Consider the following 26,712-nt stretch of genomic DNA (forward strand, 5'->3'; position numbering starts at 1 on the left):
ATTTGGTCTTGTTACTCCAATAGAAACGAGGGGAAGCCATGTCAAAAAAATGCTGGAAGAAACTTCTAAAATAAAAAACTTTTTAAGAAGTTAGCTAAAATCGCCGTCAGATCACTATCCCTGTGTCGAGCTTTCTGCAACAAAAATCGCAGGATTGACAATAAACTACAGAAAGGTTTGATGGAAATAGAGATTAATGTTGAGTGAGTTTGGGTGAATGTATATGAAAGTGATCTGTACTTGAGGAACGATTGATGTGTATCTCAAAAATAAACATAGACTCCTGAAAGATTTGAAAGATTTGATGATAATACAAACTAATGTTGACTAAGTTTGTGTGTATGTAAATTGAAGTGATGTGTATTCATAGACTATGAAAAGTTTTATGATAATACAGATTAATGCAAACTAAAGTTACACATGTTAGAGAAGGGAATGTACATTTGTAACTACGTACATAGAAGGACAAGGATAAAAACTAAATGTTCCTCCAGACTAAAAAAAGTCTATTTAAATGACAGAATGGTTGACAACATGATAGAATGATTGATAAGGGTAACATCATATAACCCGACCTATAAACCATATAGACCCCAACAGCTACAAAGCAATATCCATATTCATTATTCATGTATGTGTGTCTGTTTGATATTTTGTAATTGTTTGTTATATTTAATTGTATTTCATGAGGGCCTCAGGGAAGATTAGCTTTATAGCTAACTGTGTAACCCTCTTTAAATAAAGAATTATTATTATTATTATTATTATCAAACTTAGGAATGAGGAAAATCAACTCCACATGCTCCAAACATCCCTTCCTTGCACAGGAAGTTTCTTCATATGTTTTATTTCTGTGTGGCAACTTTTGTAACTCAGAATTGTTAACATAAATTTATTTGACAAAATAAGTCATATATAAATGTCCAATTATATACATATAATAAAAGGATAAATCTACAGCAAAATAATAAATGAACCAGATAATCAAGTCTACACAAATATTTAGGTAAAAGAACAAATATATACATGCATTGTACATCAAATAGTTGATTATTGTAAAATTAAAATACTGACACATGAGGTATAAGCAATATAAAGGTAAACATAAAAATATATTTCAGAAAACAATGATTAATATGAAAAATATTTGTTAATTTTAACAATAAAAAATCAGATAATGTTCAAATGAAAAAATATGTAGAACCTTTCCTTCAATTTTAAAATAATTTATGCATATAAACTGTTTCTTAAAATAGGAATTCTATAATTATTAAAAATTTCACAAATTTTGCCCAAGCAACTGTTAATCAACTTAATATAATAATTTTGGATCCTGATTTGAACCAACTTAATTGAAAACTGGGCCCATAATAAAAAATCTACGTACATGTTTAGATTCAGCATTTCAAACAAGCCCAAGAATTCAATTTTTGTTAAAATCAAACTTAGTTTAAATTTGGACCCTTTAAACTTTAATGTAGACCAATTTGAAAACGGGACCAAAAATTAAGAATCTACATACACAGTTAGATTTGGCATATCATACAACCCCAAATTTTCATTTTTTTGATGAAATCAAACAAAGTTAAATTTTGGACCCCCATTTAGACCAACTTGAAAACTGGGCCAATAATAAAAAATCTAAGTACATTTTTAGATTCAGCATATCAAAGAACCCCAAGGATTCAATTTTTGTTAAGTTCAATTTTTGATGAAATCAAACAAAGTTCAATTTTGGACCCTTTAGGCCCCTTATTCCTAAACTCCCAAAATCGAACCAAACCTTCCTTTTATGGTCATAAACCTTGTGTTTAAATTTCATAGATTTCTATTTATTTATACTAAAGTTATGGTGCGAAAACCAAGAATAATGCTTATTTGGGCCCCTTATTCCTAAACTGTTGGGACCTCAACTTCCAAAATCAATTCCAACCTTCCTTTTGTGGTCATAAACCTTGTGTTAAAATTTCATAGATTTCTATTCACTTTTACTAAAGTTAGAGTGCGAAAACTAAAAGTATTCGGACAACGACGACGCAGATGACGAAGCCAACGTGATACTAATATACGACCAAATTTTCAATTTTTGCGGTCTTATAATAAAATGCTAATTATCACTGGTATAAGTTTCATAACATTTGGTAAAGGCAAACTTGAGTTTAAGAACTTTTTGTAATGGACAAATAAATATATAAATATTGATTACAATGTATATAACAAAGTTTGAACAAGTTCATATGTTTTGACAAAAATCATTTTAAATTCATAGTTTACATGGTTAATGTAACCTAAATCGATTTATTTACAATTCATTTTAACCTGTGTAGCTAACATTGGTCTATTAGCATATTCAACAATTGAAACTGTTCATCATTGCAGATGACAATATAATTCATGACAAAATTCAATGTTGATTGCCAACTGTGGCAGTGGCACAATTTTAAAACAAGATTCCAAAACTATGATTGTGACAAAGTTTCAGGAGATTCTGCTGCAGCCAAATGATAAGATAATGAAAAACTCAATTGACCCTGTAGGTCATGTGAGCTAAAGATATACAAAAATGTGTCTACAGGACAAGATTTCACACTAAGACTGTCCTTTTTCAGGTACAATGAAACAAACTTTGGCATAAAATTTAGAAGGATTGCACCATAAGGAACATGTGACGACAACTTTATTCTAAACTAACTTGACCAAAACCTTAAACCTGACCCAGGAAAGACAGACAAACAAATGGACCAACAGACTTGAAAACATAATGACCCTCTAAGATTGTAGGCAGGTCATGATCATATACACTTGATATTATTTCTTAACCACAAATGAAAACTACATGGACCACTGGTCTTTATAATGATACTGATCCAATAAAAAAATTAGAAATTCTTTCATGCATTGATAATTGCATTTGTAGATCTAGAAAAAATTCAGTTAAATATATATATATGATTTCACGATTATTTCATACAAAGCTATATATATGACATTAATAAACTAGAGGCTCTCCAGAGCCTGTGTCGCTCACCTCTTACTTGGGCTTTTGAAATCATATAAAAACAGATAAAATCATAACAGATACTTAAATAATGATTGAGGCCAAATTGGTTTAATATTACATTCCATTCTGTGGTTCTCTAAAAGAAGACATTTGTATGCACTTCTCCTAGCTATAGGGTGCTATATTAAACTAAGTCCCCTGCTAGTGGCCATCTTGGATGATAGATCGACTACAAAGTAACAACACTTGGCCAGCACATCATAAGAAACATTCATGCTATGTTTGGATTCATTCCATTCAGTGGTTCTCTATAAGAAGACATTTGTATGTATTTCCCATAGGGTCCTATGTTAAACTAAGTCCCTCACTGGTGGCTATCTTGGATGATGGATCGGCTACAAAGAAACAACACTTGGTGAGCATGTCATAAGACACTTTCATGCTATGTTTGGTTTCTTTTCATCTAGTGGTTCTCTAAAAGAAGACATTTGTATGTATTTCCTATAGGGTCCTATGTTAAACTAAGTCCCACACTGGTGGCCATCTTGGATAATGGATTGGCTACAAAGTAACAATACTTGGTCAACACCTCATAAGGAACATTCATGTGTGGTTCAATTCCATTCAGTGGTTCTCTAGAAGAATTTCAAAATGTAAAAAATTAACGACGACTACAACAGAAGTCGGAAGCCAGGTGATGAGAATAGCTCACTTGGCCTCACAGGCCAGGTGAGCTAATAAAATGTAAATTTTGACATAGTGTGTTCAAACTTAATGGAATTTTTTCAGGAACACTATCAACATCAAAATAAATATCTTAATCCACAGTATTTATATACAATGGCTATATGAAATATAAACAACTTAAGGGTGTAGAGATTGGGAACAGGAAATATCACCTATAACTGTTTTGGATGACACTTGTTTTTTTAATCAGGTTTTGAAATACTTTCACATAGCAATTAAGCACAATGGGCATGAAAAATTAAAGAATTTGATTGTTTTTATGCGGCAACATTATAAAGCATAACATGAAAGCTGAAATATGTTTAAAAATTATATATACTGTGAAAGTACTTTAATTCATTGGGTACCAATTTTCACGGTTTTCGTTGATGATTGTTTTCTACAAATTTAAGTGTCCATCGAAATAAAACAACCATTGTGCGAATCAAGACATGGAAAGATCCCCATGAAGGTTGGACTTCTGATATGATCTAGAAAATATATTGAATAACCTTGAATCTAAAAATACTTTAATAGCAGTCACAGAACTACAACTGCATGCAGGATTTTACCAATTTAATCTTTAATAACCTAAACTGTACAACTTTTGATCTTTTAATTCTCATAAAAATATTTTTTTTCCGATGAAAGTCAGATTTCCATTATTGATATGCTCGTATGATAAAGTGTTCATTTTAAATCCTCAAAGTTCTCGTACATATGGGAAATAATAATTTCATGCTGGGCTTTATTTTGATAAGAATTATTTGACAATTCAAGATACGTTTATAGCATTTGTTAATGATACTGATTTCTGGTTATGGCCTAATTACACTTTATCTTGTGTTAATTAGTGTTATCACTATGATTTACACAGCGTTTCTAAAGGCTTTAATTTTTCAATTTCTTTTTTTTAGAAAACTAAAACCCCGAATTTAAAAACCCAAGAACATGTTAATATTTCTCAAACCACGAAAATTGATACCCATGAAATTAAAGTACTTTCACAGTATTATACTTTAAGGCTTCAAAAATATGTGCCAATGAGGCTAGAAAAGATTATTGACATTACTTTATAAGCAGATCAAATCTTGGAAGGCTGGGAAAAAATTTAATTGAAAAAAAAAATGAATACAACAATGAAAGTCTATATATATAAACTGTATGTTATTTGTTTTTAAATTTTAAATATGTACAGCAATATGATTGGTGTCATTAAGCAAGAGGAATGTGTGGATTATACTACGGCCTACATCCTTAGTATTAAAAAAAAAAAAAGGAGAATGTGTCTATGGGTCACAGATGATGCCGTACTTGCATATCATTAAAAATGGGAATAACTAGGTAAAAGTAAACGCCACCCAAATTCCAGTATGATATGTATTTTAAAGTAAAAAGCATTGTGTAACTAATTTATAATATTTGGTTGAGGGAAACTAAAGTAAGAGAATGGAAAACAAATTTTGAGAGATACATACTGATGAACGTACGGACATGGGTTACACTGAATGCGTCTCCCACTGTGGCAGGGGCATTTATCATTTATCAAATAAACAAAACCTGACTATTTTTCCTTATCCCACTACATTTGTAACCCTAATATGCACACCACACAACCTTACAAAAAGTAAAAAACCAGATTCTAACCAGATCCAGTTTTTGTTCACTGGATAAAATGTCAATTAACCAGTTGCTTCACTTTTTTTTACCACAGATATAGTGTTGGCTTTATTCAAAACTACCTCTACCCTTTTTTATTGGAAAAATATGCTCAATTTTCATTCATTTGGAAAATTTAGAATAAACCATGAATTTGACTGAAACTTCAATTTACAGACCCCTTTCAAGAGTCAAACCCTGCTTTGAAATAACACCCCTTTTTGTCAGTGATGATACATAAATAGACCCTCAAATCTGCACATATACTCATTTTAGGCATGAAAAATGTATAAATGAGTGTCTTTCAGTTTATATTCGTGCACAATTACTACTGAAACTGCACCGTTTGGGAAAGAAGTTGTCTTTTTGGGAATAATTTTACGCCATTTTTTTTTTCAAATTGGGATTCTTCTCTGGGGGAAAAAGCCTTTATTCTGCACTAATTTAAGGCAAACAATATCACTGTACCAGAACCATGATATTTCTATCATAACCTTAAGATCTTAAACACAAAAGTATTCATTAAAATCTTGTATCTGTAAACACCCCAACCAGAATAAAAAATCAACTAACTCATTTCTAGACTCCATTTTCATTATATCAAACGATTTTGTGTAGTATATTGTTGACCTATGACTGTCTGTTATGTTGTTTGCCATCAATGCCTCATAATGGTTGAACTCTGTGTCCATGTACAGAAAAATTATCTAAAATAATAAAATATGAGGAAATTATAACATACATGTATATATATATGCAAAATTGCTTAAATATAACCCTAATTAACATGTATCCAGTCATTATATTATGTAATAATTAAACAAAAGGCTTCTAAATCAATATTGCCCACCTATAATTTTTGTGTAGTTGAATATTTTTGCTGTTTGATTCCTAATAATGTGTTTTTAATATGCCATTCAAAGTCCTGTCTACTATCTATCATAGTTTCTGCCAAAATCTTAAGATTTTGAATAAAATCAGTAATTCTATAAGGAACCTTAATTTATACAAGATATCATAAGGATGATTCAATCCAATGTTAGATGAAGCTGGTTAAGAAGTTTTAGAGGAGAAGATCTTTACAAAGATGATGACAGAACACCAGTGAATGCTGAGTAATGGAGCGATTAAGCTCTGATTGATTTTTTTTGTTGTAAAATTCATCTATCAAGCTCATTCTTTTTTGTTTTCTTGATGCCTTATTTAAAGTTCCTCTCTATGTATATGTTACACTCTCAAACATGTCCCCTCCCCTACCCCCCCCCAAAAAAAAAAAAATAATCAAAGAGCTGAATAGCTCTGAGGGGAAAGACGGCCCTTGTTTCTATTTAATTATTTTTTTTGGAAAAGGGGGGGGGGGGGGGGGGGGGTATCTTTTGATAGTCTTCATATAAAGAATGAAAAAAAGAACAGATAGAACATGTAGAAAGGTTGACGATATTATCCTTCACTGGTTATTTAAATCATTCTCCGAGATGGTGCACTAATTACACATTGGTATTTGTTAAATTTAAACATAATAATGTTTGCTGTAGATGATTCAAACATCAACATGCAATACTTTAATTTGTAGGTGAACAACTTTCATTTGAAGTAAACAAAAGATCGTGGGGATACATGATATATCCCTGCTTCTGCGTAGTGTGGCATTCCAAGAATGACGTCACTATAAAATACAATGTAGGTTAGATATATTTAGAATATCTCGTCATACTGATTTTTCCGGATTGTAAAAGAAACATAAACGGTTTAAAGGAGAGCTCAAGATACGATAATTTCGTGAGAAACAGAAGGGAAATGTGTAAAAAGGTGTTTAAAGTCAAACTATTCATTTCTGGGTCTCCTTCTCTTCAATCTTAGTAAGATTTCTTGAGGGGTTTTCCACATTATAACCAGGTGCTCCGCAGGGCGCAGCTTTATACGACCGCAGAGGTCGAACCCTGAACAGTTGGAGCAAGTATGGACAAAACATTCAAGCGTGATACAGCTCTGAATTTGGATTGTGATCAAATTTTTGACATTACATGTTTTTTTTTTACACAAAACAAATGTCATGATTTTACAAATCAATTAAAGATTTCTTCTTCAAACTTTTTAAATCTAAAATAAATAGTTGACACACCATAGGTTTCTGACACAGAATGAATGTGATCTAATGAACTTAAAAGTTTTTTTTTTGCCTTTGAGCAATTCACTATGCTGTTGAATATTAATCCTCTCAAAAAAATGTTTGAAGAAATTTTTTTTTTTATTTATGAAATCTGAAATGAGAAAAATTTAAACCCCCCCCCTTTTTTTTCACATCCCCGCTTCCCTTTTTCCAAAACTGATATTAATTCAAATTTCTAATGGAGTTTGCAACAATAACTACTCTTTTAAATACATCATAAAATATTAAAATGTAAAATAAAGTGTTTGTTATCACTGAATGGTAAAGATTGGTTGGTAGTAAAAGTGAATATACATTGTTTATTGGATAAAACAATAAAAAAAACTTCATCAGCAACATTTTATATTGGCAAATTTCCAATGAAGTTATTTACATAAAGTTATTGGCAAATAAAAATAGAAAATGACATCATAGTCATGTCTGGCAAATGTCCAACATACATTATCTAAAAACATTTTAGATAAGATAAGGAAAAAAGCTTCATCAGCAACATTTTATATTGGCAAATTTCCAATGAAGTTATTTACATAAAGTTATTGGCAAATAAAAATAGAAAATGACATCATAGTCATGTCTGGCAAATTTCCAACATATATTATCAACTATTATTCTATACAAAGAAAGATAACTCCAATTGAAAATTAATTGCTATTGCACAATATTGTGCAATTAGATATTTCTTGCTATTGTGCAATACTGTGCAATTGAAAATTTTTTGCTATTGCACAATACTTGATATGGAATCCTGATTTGGACCAACTTGAAAACTGGGCCCATAATCAAAAATCAAAGTACATATTTAGATAAAGCATATCAAATAAGCCCAAGAATTTAATTTTTTTTAAAATCAAACTTAAGTTTAATTTTGGACCCTTTGGACCTTAATGTAGACCAATTTGAAAACTGGACCAAAAATTAAGAATCTACATACACAGTTAGATTTGGCATATCAAAGAACCCCAATTATTCAATTTTTAATGAAAACAAACAAAGTTTGATTTTGGACCCCAATTTGGACTAACTTGAAAACTAGGCCAATAATTAAAAATCTAAGTACATTTTTAGATTCAGCATATCAAAGAACCCCAAGGATTTAATTTTTGTTAAAATCAAACTAAGTTTAATTTTAGACCCTTTGGACCTTAATGTAGACCAATTTGAAAACGGGACCAAAAATTAAGAATCTACATACATAGTTAGATTCGGCATATCAAAGAACCCCAATTATTCAATTTTTGATGAAATCACACAAAGTTCAATTTTGGACCCTTTGGGCCCCTTATTCTGTTGGGACCAAAACTCCCAAAATCAATACCAACCTTCCTTATATGGTCATAAACCTTGTGTTTAAATTTCATAGATTTCTATTTACTTATACTAACGTTATGGTGCGAAAACCAAGAAAAATGCTTATTTGGGTCCCTTTTTGGCCCCTAATTCCTAAACTGTTGGGACCTAAACTCCCAAAATCAATACCAACCTTCCTTTTGTAGTCATTAACATTGTGTTTAAATTTCATTGATTTCTATTTACTTAAACTAAAGTTATTGTGCGAAAACCAAGAATAATGCTTATTTGGGCCCTTTTTTGGCCCCTAATTCCTAAACTGTTGAAACCAAAACTCCCAAAATCAATCCCAACCGTTCTTTTGTGGTCATAAACCTTGTGTCAAAATTTCATAGATTTCTATTAACTTAAACTAAAGTTATAGTGCGAAAACCAAGAAAATGCTTATTTGGGCCCTTTTTGGCCCCTAATTCCTAAAATGTTGGGACCAAAACTCCCAAAATCAATACCAACCTTCCTTTTGTGGTCATAAACCTTGTGTTAAAATTTCATAGATTTCCATTCACTTTTACTAAAGTTAGAGTGCGAAAACTAAAAGTATTCGGACGACGACGACGACGACGACGCCAACGTGATAGCAATATACGACGAAAAATTTTTCAAATTTTGCGGTCGTATAAAAACGAAATGAATGATGTGAGGGAATGTCACTATGGTCAACCCCATAGGGGATTGACGGCTTGAAGCCGTCTTCCCCAAAAAATGTGTCAAATACTCTCAAATGATTGTATCTCTCAAACTTGTCATTAACTTCCCAATTTACCCAAACACTCTGATAATTGTTATTTGTCAAAACTTGTAGACTTAAGTTAGGACACAAAAAATTCAAGCTTGATACTGTTTGAATTTGGATAGTGTTAATATTTTTTCGACATATTATAGGTTTCGGACACTAAATTAAATTTTAATTTTGGACTCTTCAAACCTTAATATGAAATAATTTGAAAATTGAGCCCGAAATAAAAATTTTAAATGCACAATTAGATTTTAGCTTATTAAACAGCCGCAATAATTCAGTCCTAGATGAAATCAAACAAAGTTTTATTTTGGACCCTTGGAACCTCATTCAAATAGCAATATAAGACAATAACCCCAAAAATCAAAGACTTTAAATTAATCCAATTGCAATTGGTTAAAAGATTTGTATACATTTTCAATAGGTTTCCTGTGTTGTTTTTGCACATGCAATATTGTGCTATTGCACATGTTGCACAATTAACAAATTGTATAAAATTTTCTTTAACCCTTTCACCGATTGCTGCCCAGACAGAAGCTACTCTGAGACGATGGCTTCCCTGGCTACTATTACTCATGTGGGAGATCTTCATAATAAATGTCAATAAAAACTTGTTTGTAGTTATTTGTGTATTTATTTCATTCACTAACACCATGTTCACAGTTTTGTTAATGTTTTGATAATTTTTTCTTCATAAAATGTTCAAATGTTCAAAGGAGTATGTTCGATAAGATCCTAAAATGGCCCCCTTTTATAGCGTAAATTTCAAATTCGGATTTATCGACCAATAACACGATAAATTATAGCTAACACATTGACTAGCTAGGATATAAACCATTTTGTTGAAAATTTTACGTTTCTGCGTTTCATTATGACGTCACAAGTTGTACTCATATTGATTTTCACGAAAAAATCAATGAAAATGGGTAAATTTCTATAGATTGTTGGACAGGAAACATAGAGTGCATACGTCGACAACAAAGATCTTTTAAAATAATGTCTGTGAAGACATTTCACATGTCTTATTTGAATCTTAAGCTTGTCCACGCCTGCGCTCTATGTTTCTTGGTCCTTTATTTGGTTGGAATCTAGCTGATTTTGTCAAATTTCACCAAAATCCCTTATCTTGACCTTTTTTGGATGTAAAATTCAACGTGCTGGAATTAAACTTTGACAAAAACAGTTCTGTTTAACTTTCTAACATGTCTTTAAGGCAACTTAAAACATTTATTGTCTTGTAACTATGAACTTTATAATTGGGGCCAAATATGGCCCTTACCGAACTTACTCCTTTTCAGCATTTTTTAGGTGAAATTATTAAAATTTCGCTCTTTGACCCCAAATCGTAATTTTTTAACCCAAAACGACAAAATTTTGAAAAATTTTATGAGGCTGTACAAATTCCTCACACTGAACGATGTCCATTCCAAGTGTTTTGTACATAAAACGACATTTTATGTCAAAAAAGTATACTAGTTTGGCTTCAATTCTTTCATATTCTTTCAAAAAAAATGTTCCCTCATTTCAAATTCTCGTAAATTCCGAAAATTTCCTCTGATTTTGACACGATTTTCAACAAACGGAAGCGCCATGTTTACACTTTCATCCGGGTATTCATCAAAGAAAGATAACTCATGTTTGCACTGTTTTAAGGTAGCACAATACAAAGATTTTTTTCACTCCCAATCAGATAACTTTAAACTGATGTAATTCATTTCATCCTTCTTTATATTTTATAAATGAGGTACCAAAAGAAAGAAGAAAGATTAATCTTTCAAATTGTGATAATTTCATTATGACATAATTATTATATATATCAATTGTTATGTAATTAGTTGCTATATTGTGATATCCACACTTGAATGAATTTAGCTTCTTTGTTCTTCATAGCATCCCAAAATATTTTATAGATTGTTGTACAACACAGCTTGACCTCCAAAACTGTGTCTCAGATTTCCAAAAACATCAATAGAACAAATTTTATACCCAATTGAATTTAGTGATCTCTTATGAATTGATGTTGCAAACTTCATTGAAGATTTATGAGAGAATGAAATACAATAAGAAAAATCTGAGACACAGTTTGGGAGGTCAAATGGTGTTGTGCAAGAATCTATAAAATATTTTGGGATGCTATGAATAACAAAGAAGCTAAATTCATTCAAGTATGGACATCACAATATAGCAACTAATTACATAACAATTAATTATGTAATAATATGTCATAATGAAATTATCACAATTTGAAAGATTAATCATTCTTCTTTCTTTTGGTACCTCATTTATAAAATTTAAAGAAGGATGAGTGGAATTACATCAGTTTAAAGATGTCTGATTGGGGATGAAAAATCTTTGTATTGTGCTACCTTAAGCGGGAAATATAAAAGAGGTATTCTGATCCCGGTAAAACGGGACTCATCGTCAGCTGTCTGAAGCGTGAATCCCGGTAAATTGGGACTCATCTGCGAAAGGGTTAAAGGGCAATAACTCCTTAAGGGGTCAATTGACAATTTTGATCATATTAACTTTTATGTAGATCTTAATTGGCTGAACATTTTTACTGCTACAGTTTATCTTTATCAATAATAAAATCAAGATATTAATCAATTAACAGCTGTACCATTTGATAAGCCCATGGCTTTTTCAATAAAGTTCAATAACTTCTAAATGTTGTATCAGAAATTTATAAAAAAAAATAAAGGGAGGTTATCTTAATAGAAATAAATCAGTCATCAAAGTTTAATGACAACTGTTCTATGCAAATTTATGATATTGTCCAAAACCTTGAAAATCACCCCGCTTTTATGAATAAAATCTTATAACTTGGAAATGTAAAATCTAAAATTTATAAAAATCAAAAGGGAGCTCACAACAAAAGATATCAACCATTTACCAAATTTTCATAAATATGTCTGAAAACTAGAAAATACCCTTTTTTTTGTAATGAATAAAACTCCATAAATTGGAAATATACCGGAAGTCGAAAATTTATAACATAAAAAAAAGAGCTTATGTCAATAGATATAAACAATTCACCAAAGTTTCTAGTACCTAATGCCACTATTAGCAGATTTTGAACTTCTTACAAACCAGCTTAAAACATATTAACTTACCTCTGTCCCCATGCAAACAATACCTAGACTCTTAGGAACAAACACAGAGTGCCAACATTCTGATAAAAGCTGTGATCCAATCTGTCCAAGTACCTGCTTTTTTAAATGTTTTTCTATCCAAGGGGGTTTGGCGTCATCATTATCATCTTGCATCTTTAATGCATCTTTTTTCACCTATTAACACACAAACAAACAAAAATTATATTAGGCACAAAACTGGGGAAGGGCCCAGTAGAACCTCACCCTTCCCCAGTTTCTTAGCCTCATACAAAAAAGTAGCTGATTTCTCAGTTGCCAACCCTACTAAAACTAGTTATGCCATAAATTTGAATTGATTTTGCTACACAATGGTGTATGACACGACTACCATTGATGTTGTCGGCATCATTTATAGCATATTTTTTTTCTGAGACAAGTGTCTGTCGACATTGACCTAATATTGTATATTACTTGCTCTGTTTTGTCATCTGGACAGAAATAATAATTTTTCGTCTTCTCACTGTCAGTCAGCATGGTCAGGAGTACTACTTGTACAAGTAATTTTTCTTTACTTGGAGAAGTTAAGGCCACACCAATTTCATTCCTTGTTCGATGGACCCGCCCGCACCTATTTTTTCAAACAGAATTTTTTTATTTTTTTTATATTCCCGCTTCCCGCATCCGGAAATGTAATCGTGTCCATTTCCAGCACCGTTTGTTTTTGTAAATATTATAAACAGATATTTGCACTTGTTTTTATAATCACAATCTAACATATATTTATAACGATTTTAAACATATAAGCACCCAAGTACACTGTGTCAATGTCTGTGATAATATTTGATTCAGCATGAACCCCATTTATCCCAAATGGGAGTGCTCCGATATTAATAGAAAACAGAGGAAAATACATGTACAGAACAAAACATTGGTTTCCTTCCCCCTTACTTAGATTCCCTATCAAAATATGTTCGTTGTTAGAAATAAACTTCAAAGAACTTTGGAAAGAAATGCCTTCAACTGCAATATGCTGGCGATACAAAACTATCCATACCCCCTGCATGTTTGTGCACCTGTCCTGATTGACTCAGGGGCCTGTCGTTCAGCAGTTAGATATCGTTCGTTGATGTTCATAAATATTATTTGGTATTTTCCCGTTTGTATATATATAAATTAGATCGTTGGTTTTCCTGTTCGAATTGTGTACACTTATAATTTTGGGGTCCCTTATAGCTTGCTGTTTGGTCTGGGTCAAGGCTCTGCCGTACGTACTATGACCTGTATTTGCTATTATCCCTTTATTTATTGGTATTCCTAAATGAAAGATTTTGTACACACAGATGATCAAGTACACGATAATGACAAAATTATTTTCATTTACCTGTGTAGGATATGACTTTTCACAAAAGTGATGATTTTCTGTAAATTGTTTAATATTTCACAGTGGTATCTTACTTTGAATTTGTTTAAACATGTTTATTTACTTTTGACCTTAATTATTTATCATTTATAAATTTATTAACTATGAATTAGCATTCAGTTATCGAAGATCAAATTTATTCGTTCATTGTGTTTTAATTTGCATAACTTTGAGTTAAGCCTTCCAATTGATCAATTGATATTTTATAGTGTGTTTTTCTATGTTGTGATGTTATACTATTGTTTCAGAAAAGGGAGAGGGTGTCGGTACCATTAACATTAACAATGTTTGCACCTGTCCTGAAGTCATGAATCTGATGAACAGTAGTTGTTGTCTGTTTATGTAGTTTCTCGTTTCTCGTTTTTATATCGATTAGACTGTTGGTTTTCCCGTTTGAATGGTTTTACATTACTAATTTTTGGGGCCCTTTATAGCTTGCTGTTGCTTGACCTTTAATGGTTTACTTTTATAAATTGTTATCTGGATGGAGAGTTGTTTCATTGGCACTCATACCACATCTTCCTATATCTATTAAACTTACTAGATAAACCTAAGGGTTATTTAGCCAAGTTTGGTTTTATTTGGCCCAGTAATTACAGAGGTGAGGATTTTTGTAAAATTTAATGAACAAAGACAGACACCAAGTGATGAGAATTGTTCATTTACCTATTTTGGCCCAGGTGAGCTAAAAATATATGCTTCAAATCATAACAGGACATGAATCATACACATGATAGAACCACTATTTTATTGAGAGTAAATTGCACTCTTCTCCTCACCTCAGCCAGCATTAACAACAAACAGGATCTTCCTTCTTCGGATTTATGTATATGTTGATAAAATCTTACATCAGGAATACATCCAACAGACTTATTCCTTATCTTTATAGAAATCTTTCGGTTAACTCCAATGCTTAAAAAAAAATATGTATATACTATATAGACATGATAGAAGGGAGTTCTAATGTCCCAAAAAATGCAGATATTTCATGTTAAAAATTTATTATAACTTTTTATAAATTTCTTTAAAAATGTTAACTTGAAACCACTTACCATGCTTGCGTAGCAAAGGGACGTAACTCTTTAAAATAAATTGATCTGCACTCATTTTTTAAATTGCCTGAGATATTTACAGATATAAACCTTGAAAACACATGTATAAAAATCAAGCTAAAATAACAAATTTGGGAATGCTGACAAGCGAGGACTCATAAACAAACACCTGGTATTTCCATGTCCCAATGCACATACAACAGAACCAGTTTCAAGTGAGGTAGAAAAACAACAAAATTTATCATAAACTAAACTAGAGGCTCCCACGTGCACACAAGTCAAGGGCCTGTGTCACTCACCTGTATCTAATGTGTTTTTGAAAATCATAACTACTAGTATTTGATAGCCTCATAATGATTGAGGCCATATTTGGTTTAACTTCATTGAACTTGGCCCAGTAGTTAAACTAAAAGCAGGTCATCCCATTTTAGTCTTACAATAGTTACTGATGAAGACTCCTTATCATTATATTTATCTAAATTAGTTTTCAAGTTTTGACCATTTGATTTTTTTCCTTCAAAATCTTCCCTAAGACTTCTTTAATAAACCCATATGATCTATTTTTAGCCATGTCAGCCATCAGATACATTTTTCAATCAAGACACCACATTTGAAATTGTAGCAAAGATTTTTGAAAATTACAATTTTTGTCATATTGAAATCTTACTTTGCAAAATAGTCAAAATATGGGTACAGCAGTCATCATATTACAATTTTAAAAGGAATAATTTAACAGAACACAAAAACATCTATCTACAAACACATTCATTGATTAGTGTGTCTGCATCAGAAAATTTTATACGTCACATAGATTTGTCGTTCAATGTACATACAAACAATTTTAAAATTTACACAAGGCAATGTTAGCATACAGGGTTAAATAATAAAAAGTATGTAAGAATTTATGTCAGAAATAGACAGAGATTTAAAATAGTCCAAAAGTTCAAAGTGAGAGGGTTAGCGCTATAAAATCCACCATTTTCTACATCTGAAAAGGCCTGTATCAAGCAGAGGCGGATTTAGGGGGGCCATGAGGCTCGGGCCCCCTCCTTTTTGGGAAAAAATTTGGTTGCTTATATAGGGAATCACTGAAGCGTGAACAGAGCGGCCCCCCTTAGAAAGTCAGTGGGCCCCCACTTATAAAAATTCCTGGATCCGCCACTGCCAAGTCAGGAATATGACAGTTCTTGTCCATATTTTTTGATGCGTTTTGTTATTTGATTTTGCCATGTGATTATGGACTTTGGAATTGATTTTCCTCTAAGTTCAGTATTTTTGTGATTTTACTTTTTAAATCATCTCAAAATGACCAAATATGTGTGGAAAAGTTTAGGGATCCTTGCTGACAACAGATGTAAAGTCTTGCCAATTAAGGCTATGGGTTGTTCAATACTACATGTTACCTACTCTGGCTGTAGGAAAAAGATTTCTGTAAACTTCATGAACAAACTGGTGAAAACACTTTCCCTTAAAATAACTTCGTCAATTTTATCTCTAATTGGTTCAGGTGGTACTTCCAATGGTAAACCTAACTTTTCTAGGACTTTCTTTATCTCAGCAAGAAATCTCGATGTATTCTTAGACCAATCCAAAAACATTCTGAATAAAAATATAAATAACACACTGTGAATAATAAAACTATACATATATATACAATTTTGCTGTAATACATATATCATGTATATTGGGAAACTGTAACACATCAGAGAAAATACAATTTTGACTGATTTTGAATTACAAATGTGTACATAGTTTGAAAACTAGAACATGGACCTCACTTTTAAATATGAGACAAAAATGTGAGATTAAGCTAGATTTTGAATGAAGATTACTTATACCAATTTTTTTGAACAAATGCACAAATATTTTTGTTTCAATTAGATAAATAATCAATGAACAGTAAAAAAAAATTAGTTTTTCTAAGGGTCAATAAGCTTATAGCTATGGAAGAATAAAGTACAAGTTTTAAGTTATTTGTGGTAACGAAATCCCTAACTTAATAATTTACTGTCAAAATTTCATCGATTTCTATTCACTTTTACTAAAGTTAGTGCGAAATCTAAAAGTATTCAGACGATGACGCCGCTGCCAAAGCCAACGTGATAGCAATATACGACGAAAAATTAAAATTTTTGCGGTCATATAAAAAGTATTAAAAGCTTTTGGTCATTCTTACAATGACAGTTTTGTATTTTACTTAAATTCTTAAATTTTGATCCATAATTAATAAGATATTTCCTAAAAAAAAACTCATGAAAATCCTACTTTTTGGTGGGTAAAAACTTGACCTAAGGATCAGTATACAATTGTTTGAATATTTAGTTTAGTTTAAACATATTTATTTGTTTAAACAGAGAGATTTTAAAATATTTACTTGTTAATGCATATATTCATTTTACAATTAAAGGAAAGGAAATATTATTAGTTACATAGTGTGCTAGTGACCTAATACGGTATATATGGGGTCAGTAAATACCTGACCCCATATATACCGTATTACGTCACTAGCACTGTAAATAAACAATCAGAGTGACTATGTAACGAATTTATCTTACCGACTATCTTAACGTGTACAATTCAGACTAGTGACCTATCAAAATGAGCAAGTCTTCCAGTTAGCATTAACATGATTAAGAAACTACTTCCTTTGATCCTACAAAAACAGATGCAAACAATGACAACTTGTTAGATTTAAATGTGTTTTATGAATTTATTTCACTTTATCGTCACTTTCTTGTCTGTTGAAACCTTTAAGATTTTTTCTCAGTACAGTTTTGTTTTTCTAAAGGGACGTAACAGAAATAAGCCCAGCCTCCTTGTTACCTTATATGGATTATAAAGGGACGTAACTCCACTACTAACCGTGTATGAAATAAGCCTCGCCTCCCAACTAACCTAATATTAAATATACACAGTTTCCACAAGGACGCTTTAAAACAATCATATTCCTAGAAATGTATAGGAGGTAAGATAAAGCTCATTAACCTAGATGAATTAAGATTTATTGAATTATAATCATTATATTTTTTGACATCATGCAGTCGTTAAGTCAGGAACTTCCTATCCTGTTTAAGTACCAAGCCACTTTGATATTTTGTTTTATTTTATCCCTATGTCTGTGACTTTCGATCTGTCCAACATTGTCAGATTTTTTTTTATGAAAATATTTAAAACCATTTAACATGTTTAAGAAATGTTTATTTGTTTTTATGAAAGAGCATTCCTCAAATATATGTGGAAGTAATTTGCTGTTCTGAAAAAAACAAACCCCAACTATATGTGATTTTAATTACTGTCATCACAAATTATATTGGATTGATCAACTTATTTATGGCTTATTTCACACCTTTTGTTTGTTACCTTATAAGTATACATGTACAAAATGTACTAATAGTTAAAAACTTTGACGAACTATAATTCATTTCATTAACCATGTTAACAATAGCGATATTTATTTAAAACAACAATCAGTTTTTCATATGAATGTAAAATAAAGGAAAATATTTAATAAATACCCGAATGAAGTTATGATAACAGTATTAACTTTTTTATAATTTCAATTTTTTAATAGAATCTATTCTTTCAGTTCTTTCAGTGACAGACATGACTGACACTTTTCTACAATGTATTCTTCCAGTTCTTTTAAGGGCATACGATACAGTTACAGGGGAGGTAATGACATTGCTAACGTAAAATGTCATTTTCGCGACGTCAAACTATGACATATCGGGAAAAGATACATTTTTCGACTATTTTTTATCATTCAAACTGATTTAATTTGAAAACGAGTGCATGGACCCCTATTTTTTAAAAAGACATTTTGTTTCATTTTGCAAGGAGATTATGTGGACCAAATTTTATAAAACTGTAAATAGAGGATTTTTTTAAATTTTCATAAATATACAGCAAAAAAGTACGATGTTTTCTAAATGCATGACCATTTGATAAATATGAGTTATTTCTGAATAAAAAATGCATAATTTTTTAGGATACTTTTAAAATACAAAAATTACAAATTATCTAACAAAAAACAATTTGTGTTTATCTTTTAAAACAAAAAAGTTAAGGTTTTCTTTCAAAGGGGAATATACGACCATAAATCCGAATTCTGAGCAAATATGGACCATAATTTGCTATTGGGCTCGTTTCCTATAACGATAGAAAAGTGATAAAAATGTGTAATACTGTAAGAAAAGTTGTAACTACATCTAAAGATGCCTTTATTTTTATCAACATACAAGTGTATGCTACTCTTCCCTAGAAAAAAAATTGAAATTAACAAATTTCAAAGATTATACGACAGTATTTTTGTGTCGTATCTCCCGTTACTTTTCGCTTCCGAAGTGCATAACGCTGACTGATTTATAGATTATCGTCACTGGCAAATTCGTAACTTTTGCTTTCAAATAATAAAGAACATCGACCAATAAGAATAGTCAGAAGAAAATGCCGAGAACTATAAGTATTTCTGTAGCAGGTGTAAGAACACTAGCGTTACTTTGGTTTCCAATTTCGTAACGCAAATTTTAGATGATGTAATCTGCTTTGTTGTAATAGAATTCTTTATAACAATATGCAAATATGAACTCTCGCGAGATGTTCAAACAGGTAAATCAGAGATGATTTACATTCTAGTTTTGTTCTTCGTAATAATTAAGTTAGAAAATGACGTTATCGTTATGCGTTACATTTTAAACGAAACAGAAGTCCAGTTATTTCCTTTTTTTTTATTAAAATTGTTTTTGTCGTTAAGTTCTAATCATTTCCGGTCATACGTGAAACATGTGACTAACATGTGATCACGCCCTTACAGCCGGATGTATGAAATACTAGGTCTAAACATTGTTTTTGTTTCCAACGGGATGTTAGCAAACATAATCTGTAGACTTGTTTCGTCTTGTTTAAAAAAGGAAAATACAATTTTCAAAGAGATTGCACCGGGGGTCTATTGTTTTTCTTATGTGCATAATGTTACATACAATCTTGTGTGAAAATAAATGCCCAATGACTTGACAAAATCAATTTCAGATTTGACAGACGTTATGACACACTTTGTTTCCTGATAACGATGTAAAGGGTCCTTGGAAAATTCAATCGACATTACGTCTCTTATCATTGTGCCGATGCTCGTTGGATTGATTTTGCTTCAGCAATAAATATTACTGGATATTTTAGGTGAATTAAGATAATTTAATAAAAAATACATGTTAATATACCGTTACACTTGGAATGTACAAAGTTGGTACATTGTATCTTTGTCACAATTTTTAATTATTTTTTTTTATTCATGTTCTGCAAACACTTTTCAGAAACGCAATAAACTTGTCAAAGGAGAAGTAAACTTTTACCATGCATGACTTGAAAGGAAGTACTTTATTGATTTTAGCCCACTAAAGTAGGTTAAAATGTGGAAACCATGTACATGTAGATGGTGTACAGGTCACAAATATCACATGGTGCCTATTTTAAAGATTTTAATTCCAAGTTAAAAGTTTTTTTCTTTACTGGATTTAAAGAATTTTACATTGCCAATGATTTGGAATAAATTGTATATAACTGGAATTTCAAAACCAAATATAATTTTACATTTTTTTGGCTAAAACATCAAGATACAAAGATTATGGTATCCTGTATCAATGAAGAAAATATGGAAATTTCTGAATAAATTGTACTAATTGTTTTCAAAACAAGCACATATTTAGGAGTTTTATAATACTGTTACATTTAAGATGGATTTTAAGAAAAAGTATACTGTTCAGACTATTTTAAGCAGATTTTGCAATAAAATAAAACTAAAAAAATGCTTTCGGTTTCTTATGGTTTCCTGTCGCGTTTAAAAAAAACTTTAATTAAACATTGAAAATAAATTTTAAATATTAACATGAAGCAAGTAACACTAGTAATGGTGTTCATTTATGTCTTTTGAAATATATTGTACAAAATAAAGAAAATAAAGATTGGTTTCCTGTCATGTAAACGGTGAATCAAAATGTATTATTTTTTTCTTGAAAAACTCAATTGTTCCATTAATACTATTCTAACACCAACACAACCCACAGAATAAAAGTTAAAGTTTTAGAACTTATAAAAAAGGATACAAAAAGAAACCAAAGGCCGAATACCAAATTATGGTCCATATACAAAATTTCGACCTCATTTAACTCAAAAAGTAGCACATGAAGGTATATTTTTTATTACATATTTGATTTAAGCAGGCAAAAACTAGCCTATATGGAACTTTTCATCAAACTGTAAATACAGGATCAAAACTGTATTGTATGCCCTTAATACTTTTGTTTTCTTAAGTTGTGTATCTTTAGAATGTCCTCCATATTGTTTTAAACAAGGATTTGTATAGTATTAAACAAGGAATTTGCATACCAGACATACAAATCAAATTTTTGAAATGAAATTGCACTTTATTGAATAAAAACAAGTAATACATTGTATCTTTAATTAATATTCTTTAATATTATTAAAAGTAGTATATAATAACACCATAAAAAGTAGCAAAACACTGTAAAAAATATTTTTTTCTGGATATATCAGTTTGTTTTGGGGATATCAAGTTTAAAAAACATTTTTTCTTGTATTTCTCTGGAAATCGTGGGTAACGGAATAATTTTGCCATGTCAGACGTATGTTTATGGGTCATGATTTCATTGGACTAAAACCCCATGTTGAAACCCCTGTGGTTATTTTAATGTGTATTATTCTCTTATCCGGCGTGACGTAGCAGCTACTTAGATACAGCATCCGGGCATCACTGTAGGTGACGCTTTTCCATCGATACGCTGATCACCCTATATATCCCAGGGGTACTTGATATAATAGAACCTGTTAATTATTAGCAATAAACATTTCTTATCAGGTGACAAGGGGTGTGAAAAAGATAAAAAAAAATCTTTTATCTTTGTCAATTGTCAATCTGAATTAACTATTTTATTTCTGATTAATATTTTTTACTAGATCTACATTGAAGTTCTATGTCAGAATGAAGCATGATGAAGTTGATGCACATGTATATTTTTATATTTATCGAAAATTGAGTTAATCTGATTAAATTTACTTCATACCCTAGGACTATTACTCTAACCATATTATGTCCCAGATTAAAACAAACTTTATATATTGAGTATTATATGTCATTTTAAAAATATTTCGAAAATTTGGTTTCAAAGTCTGGGTAGTCTGGGTACAAGGCAAGCCGTTTTTACAATTGCTTGTATATATTTATTGTACATTTAGAGTTAACCTTTAAAAACATATACTTGTTAAGGTGTCAAATTTTGACTGGTAGATTAATTTGATACAGAAATTTTGGAATACAAGAATCGATCTCACGTACATGCACACACTGACTGAAATAGAACTCACTGCATTTTACACACGCTAAAAGTAAGATACTCGTTTTACGAGAGGTATCTAGCTTCTATACAGATCAAAATGCACCAGTACTACTTATGTGCCACAATTATGAGTTTAGGTGCACAAAAAATTGCAAAATCAACATGTACAATCATTTCTCAAACTGCAGGAACTATGAAATCGGGATGATCTCACGTGTTCGATTTCCGACACTATCACCAAGTATTGAAGTTATAGAAAGGGCTTAAACTTATAACAGTACTGGTATGATTGCCAATTTGAAAACTATCCACTAGAGACCAAATTACATATAAGTTAACAACTATAGGCCATCCTACGGCCTTTAACAATGAGAAAAATCCATAACGCATAGTTGGGCATAAAAGGCACCAAAATGAAAAATGTAAAAAAATCAAAAGAGAAAACTAACGAACTTTTTTAAGAACAAAATAAGAAACGCAAAAAAAATATGATATTCAGCAACAACCACTGAATACAGGCTTTTCCTTTGGACCAGACACACACAAAGTGTGGCAGGGATAAACATTTTTTTCTGGCGTCATTAAGTCTATTTACCTCCTGAACATGACTGTCATGAAGTGTTGAAGTAAGTACATTGTTCTGGAATATTGTTGAAAGGCATATATTGTCAATTCACGGATTTGGCTATACTTTTTGGAACTTTTGGATTATAGCTCTTCATCTTTTAATTTAAGCTTTGGATTTTACATATTTTGGCCACGAGCATCACTGAAGAGACATGTATTGTCGAAATATGCATCTGGTGCAGAAAAATTGGTACCGTGAATGTTATTATTAATATGTACTATATAAAACTTTTTTTTTTTAACATGCGTTTTTTTTTTTTTTTTTATTGATGTCCTAAAATCACCTCAATCAATGAATATTCATACACCTTGAGTAATGTCTTCGTTCGCTTTTCTGAATTAACAAATTAACATCAACATTTTATTGTTAATTGATTCGTTTAGGACAAATTCTAGTAGTCTTAATTATCACTGTTATCCTTAACTTCGCACGTATATACCTTTTAATAACCCGTGAGTATGACCAGATGACCAGGTTAATTTATCTTTCTCAACGTTTCTTTGATGTTGACATTTTTATTACCTTACTTAATTTGCACATGACCTCGATTAGGGAAAATTAAACAAGGCATAAGATCACTCACGGTTTTGTTTTCACTGCATATTTTTGTCAAACAGGAATATTCACAAAACTACATGTAGATCAAATATATCCCATCTAGCTGATATTCTATTTTTTTTTTTAGATTTTTTTATTCTCAGATTTCTCACACTGTAAGTCCTTCGTTTCTACTACAGTAGAAAGGGAAAAAAATGAAATAATAAGAATGATTTTAATTTATTTTCCTGCAGATTATAATAAAATTACAATGTATATACAAGAGAGTAATTAAAGATTGACAATTTGTACATGTTGTAGCTGCATTTTTTGTGTTATTAAACGATTAATAATTATTTCAACTTTTCAAGTTAAGCGGATTTTTACAACCTACATCACAACAAGGCTTGACAATATCTACACGAAAAAAACATACACATTCATTCACTAGAAACTTTATTAAAAGTTGTCAATCCGGCCTGTTCTCTTAAAACGATAAGCATGCTAACAATGTTTCACCGCCTTATCAACGGAAATCAGCGTTACTAAGAAAGGGAGAAAACTGATTTTAAAAATGCCCGTATGTTCGGATAACAGAATGGGCTGAATATGTGTATTGGGAGGGAACAGACCTGCTACCAGGCATATATATGGAACAAACAACCTACCTTTTACCAAGTTTGTCAGCCATCAGACCAGACTCATCAGTCTCACCATTCAGAATTTCTTCGGAAAATTCCATTAAATGTTTTTTTGCCTCCTGGAGGTCTTTGATCGCTTCTCTTTCAAATACTTTAAGTTCATTTTGAAATTTTGGGGCTAATGTTACTTTCTTATTCCAATCAACATCCTCCAGGGAAAAAGTTACATGCTCTTTTGTAAACTTGCAAAGTGACTCTATACACGTCGGTATTTCTCCAGTTTTACTTCTAAGATTCCTACGACTTTTTCTGTCATTTTGTGGAAATATTACCAGTGCAAGTTTAAGCTTTTCTTTTAACTCCAACACAGTAATCGGATTATCTGCAAAAAATAGACCAATATCCATTAATTCTTCTGTTCTGAAGTCAGATGATTTTAGTCGTTTGCTTTCTGGGGATGACAGTTTGCTGCCGTACTGAGACTCTTCTGATGATGACGCTTTTCTTTTATCCATCTTGCATGTATGTATTTATGTATTTGGCGTGTCTGCTCGGCATGGAGTGCGTATGAGGTTTCAGAGGACTGGTTCCCTGTCATTTAATCATTGCCAATGCCAATGAGGAGAAAGGTAACAGAGTAATAGATAAATATTAAAACAAAGAACAATGTCGGATTTTTTTATTTTTTTTTACGGTTAGAATCTAAGTAAAATATGATCAGTAGATTGAGGGAGGATAGGACCTTTATCGGGACTCCGGGATCAGGGGTTTTTAAGCTCGGGATTTCGGGATTGACCCTTTCGGGCTCCGGGAATTTCTTTATTCGAATTTCGATACCTCGGGATTTCGCAACGTTTTTTTTAAGTTCGGGATTTCGTCATGTTTTAAGCCTGGGTTTTCGGGATATGGGCCCCTCATATCCCCCTCTAGACTCTATACGAAAAAATCCCGAAACAAAGAAGATCAAAGAAGTCACAAAAAAACTTTGAACTTTTAATGATAAGTCAATAGTATTTGGTATGAAGTTGTATCAGCATTGAGGGCACATCTCATTTCCACGGCGATTGTTTAGCCATTTAGCTTTAGTAATGCGGGTTCACCACCCTTGTCACCCTTATGAAATTGAATTGTTTGCCCAAAACTTGCTGCAGACTTGCTGCAATTAAGCTTGCGGCAAACAAAAAGTTTGCTGGAACACAGAAAATAGTGTTTGCAGATGTTTGCCGCTACTGACATGACTGAACTGCAAACTTCTGGCAAACATTGCTGCTTTTTGCTGCCAGCTTGCGGGAAGATTGCAGAAACATCAATGTTTGCCGTAAGATTGCCAGCAAGTTTAAAATAATAAAGAATGTTTGCCATAAGATTGCCAGAAAGTTTAAAATAATGAAGAATGTTTGCCGCAAGATTGCAGAAAACTTTGACCATTCTATATGTTTGCCAGAACATTGCAGGAATTACACAAGATTGACTGGGCATGCCTAGTTGGCACTTCCTGGATGCTAACAATTTGAAATTGTGGCTAGGTCATGTTGGTTATGTTTGGAAATGTATTTCACATATGAGAGATCAAGGAGGCATTTTGGTTCAATAATATGGGATAATCAGTATGTGTCATTTTGTATGTACACATGATTCATAGAACTGCATGTTTTAATAAAACAATTAATGTTATCATCATACATAATTAAGTAAGCAACTATACTAAATATATATACATGTATGTGTGAATGAAAAACTTAAGCTATTATAAGTTTGAATGTGTAACTGATGTACTGCACCATCATGATCATGTTTATTAAGATTAAGTTAAATTCTGTAAATTAATGCAATTATTACCTAGCTTTATATACTTAACACACATTTGAGATTTAACCTTTTTCATTTTTTAATACAGGTATATTATGTCATTTGAGAATAACTGTTACTCAAATGCATGTATGTATTTCCTTAAATTTCATGAGTTTGCAAGAATTCTTTCAATGACCGTTTGTATAAAGACAGGAATTGACTTTTTAAAAATGTTGCTGTGCAATTTGAAATAGATGAATTGAATGTGTCTACACACATGCCATTGGTATATGTGTAGTTCCTGCAAGCTTGCGGCAATCAGTGATTATGAACTGTTGGTGTATGTCATATTGCTTTTCGTAAATTGTGATGTTATAAATTAGGCCGTTAGTTTTCAACGTTACATAATTTCGTCAGTATTTTTCAAAGCGGGACCGTTAGTATATAGCCGACTACACGGAATGGTGCCCTTTATAGCTTGTTGTTAGGTGTTTTTTTGTTAGGTGAGCAAAGTTTTCCGGTTAATAATGGTTACTTTTATAAATTTTTTCTTGGATGGAGAG

At 31.4% G+C, this 26,712-nt stretch overlaps 1 protein-coding gene across 2 annotated transcripts; it reads right to left on the reverse strand.

The window, feature by feature from the left end:
• Positions 1-878: 878 nt before the first annotated feature.
• LOC134691047 (uncharacterized) lies at positions 879-24,985 on the reverse strand. 2 transcript variants are annotated; one of them, XM_063551241.1, is made up of 5 exons: positions 24,386-24,985; positions 16,611-16,802; positions 14,931-15,063; positions 12,753-12,926; positions 879-6,093 (listed from the first exon to the last, which is right to left on the reverse strand). In XM_063551241.1, the coding sequence occupies exons 1-5, from the start codon at positions 24,871-24,873 to the stop codon at positions 5,890-5,892; spliced, it is 1,191 nt and encodes a 396-aa protein (XP_063407311.1). In that variant the 5' UTR covers positions 24,874-24,985; the 3' UTR covers positions 879-5,889. The 2 variants fall into 2 exon arrangements, with proteins under 2 accessions (XP_063407311.1, XP_063407312.1); XM_063551242.1 differs by lacking the exon at positions 16,611-16,802.
• Between the last annotated feature and the right edge of the window lie 1,727 nt (positions 24,986-26,712).

This window comes from Mytilus trossulus, chromosome 11, assembly GCF_036588685.1.
Source record: "Mytilus trossulus isolate FHL-02 chromosome 11, PNRI_Mtr1.1.1.hap1, whole genome shotgun sequence".
Taxonomy (NCBI): domain Eukaryota; kingdom Metazoa; phylum Mollusca; class Bivalvia; order Mytilida; family Mytilidae; genus Mytilus; species Mytilus trossulus.

Excerpts from the sequence above, each read along its gene's own strand:
- LOC134691047 (XM_063551241.1), bottom strand. The coding sequence starts at position 24,873 with ATGGATAAAAGAAAAGCGTCATCATCAGAAGAGTCTCAGTACGGCAGC. Across the intron at positions 16,803-24,385 it reads GCTGACAAACTTGGTAAAAG|AATGTTTTTGGATTGGTCTA; the intron begins GTAGGTTGTTTG and ends ATTTTTATTCAG. Across the intron at positions 6,094-12,752 it reads TTGTTTGCATGGGGACAGAG|ATAATTTTTCTGTACATGGA; the intron begins GTAAGTTAATAT and ends TTATTATTTTAG.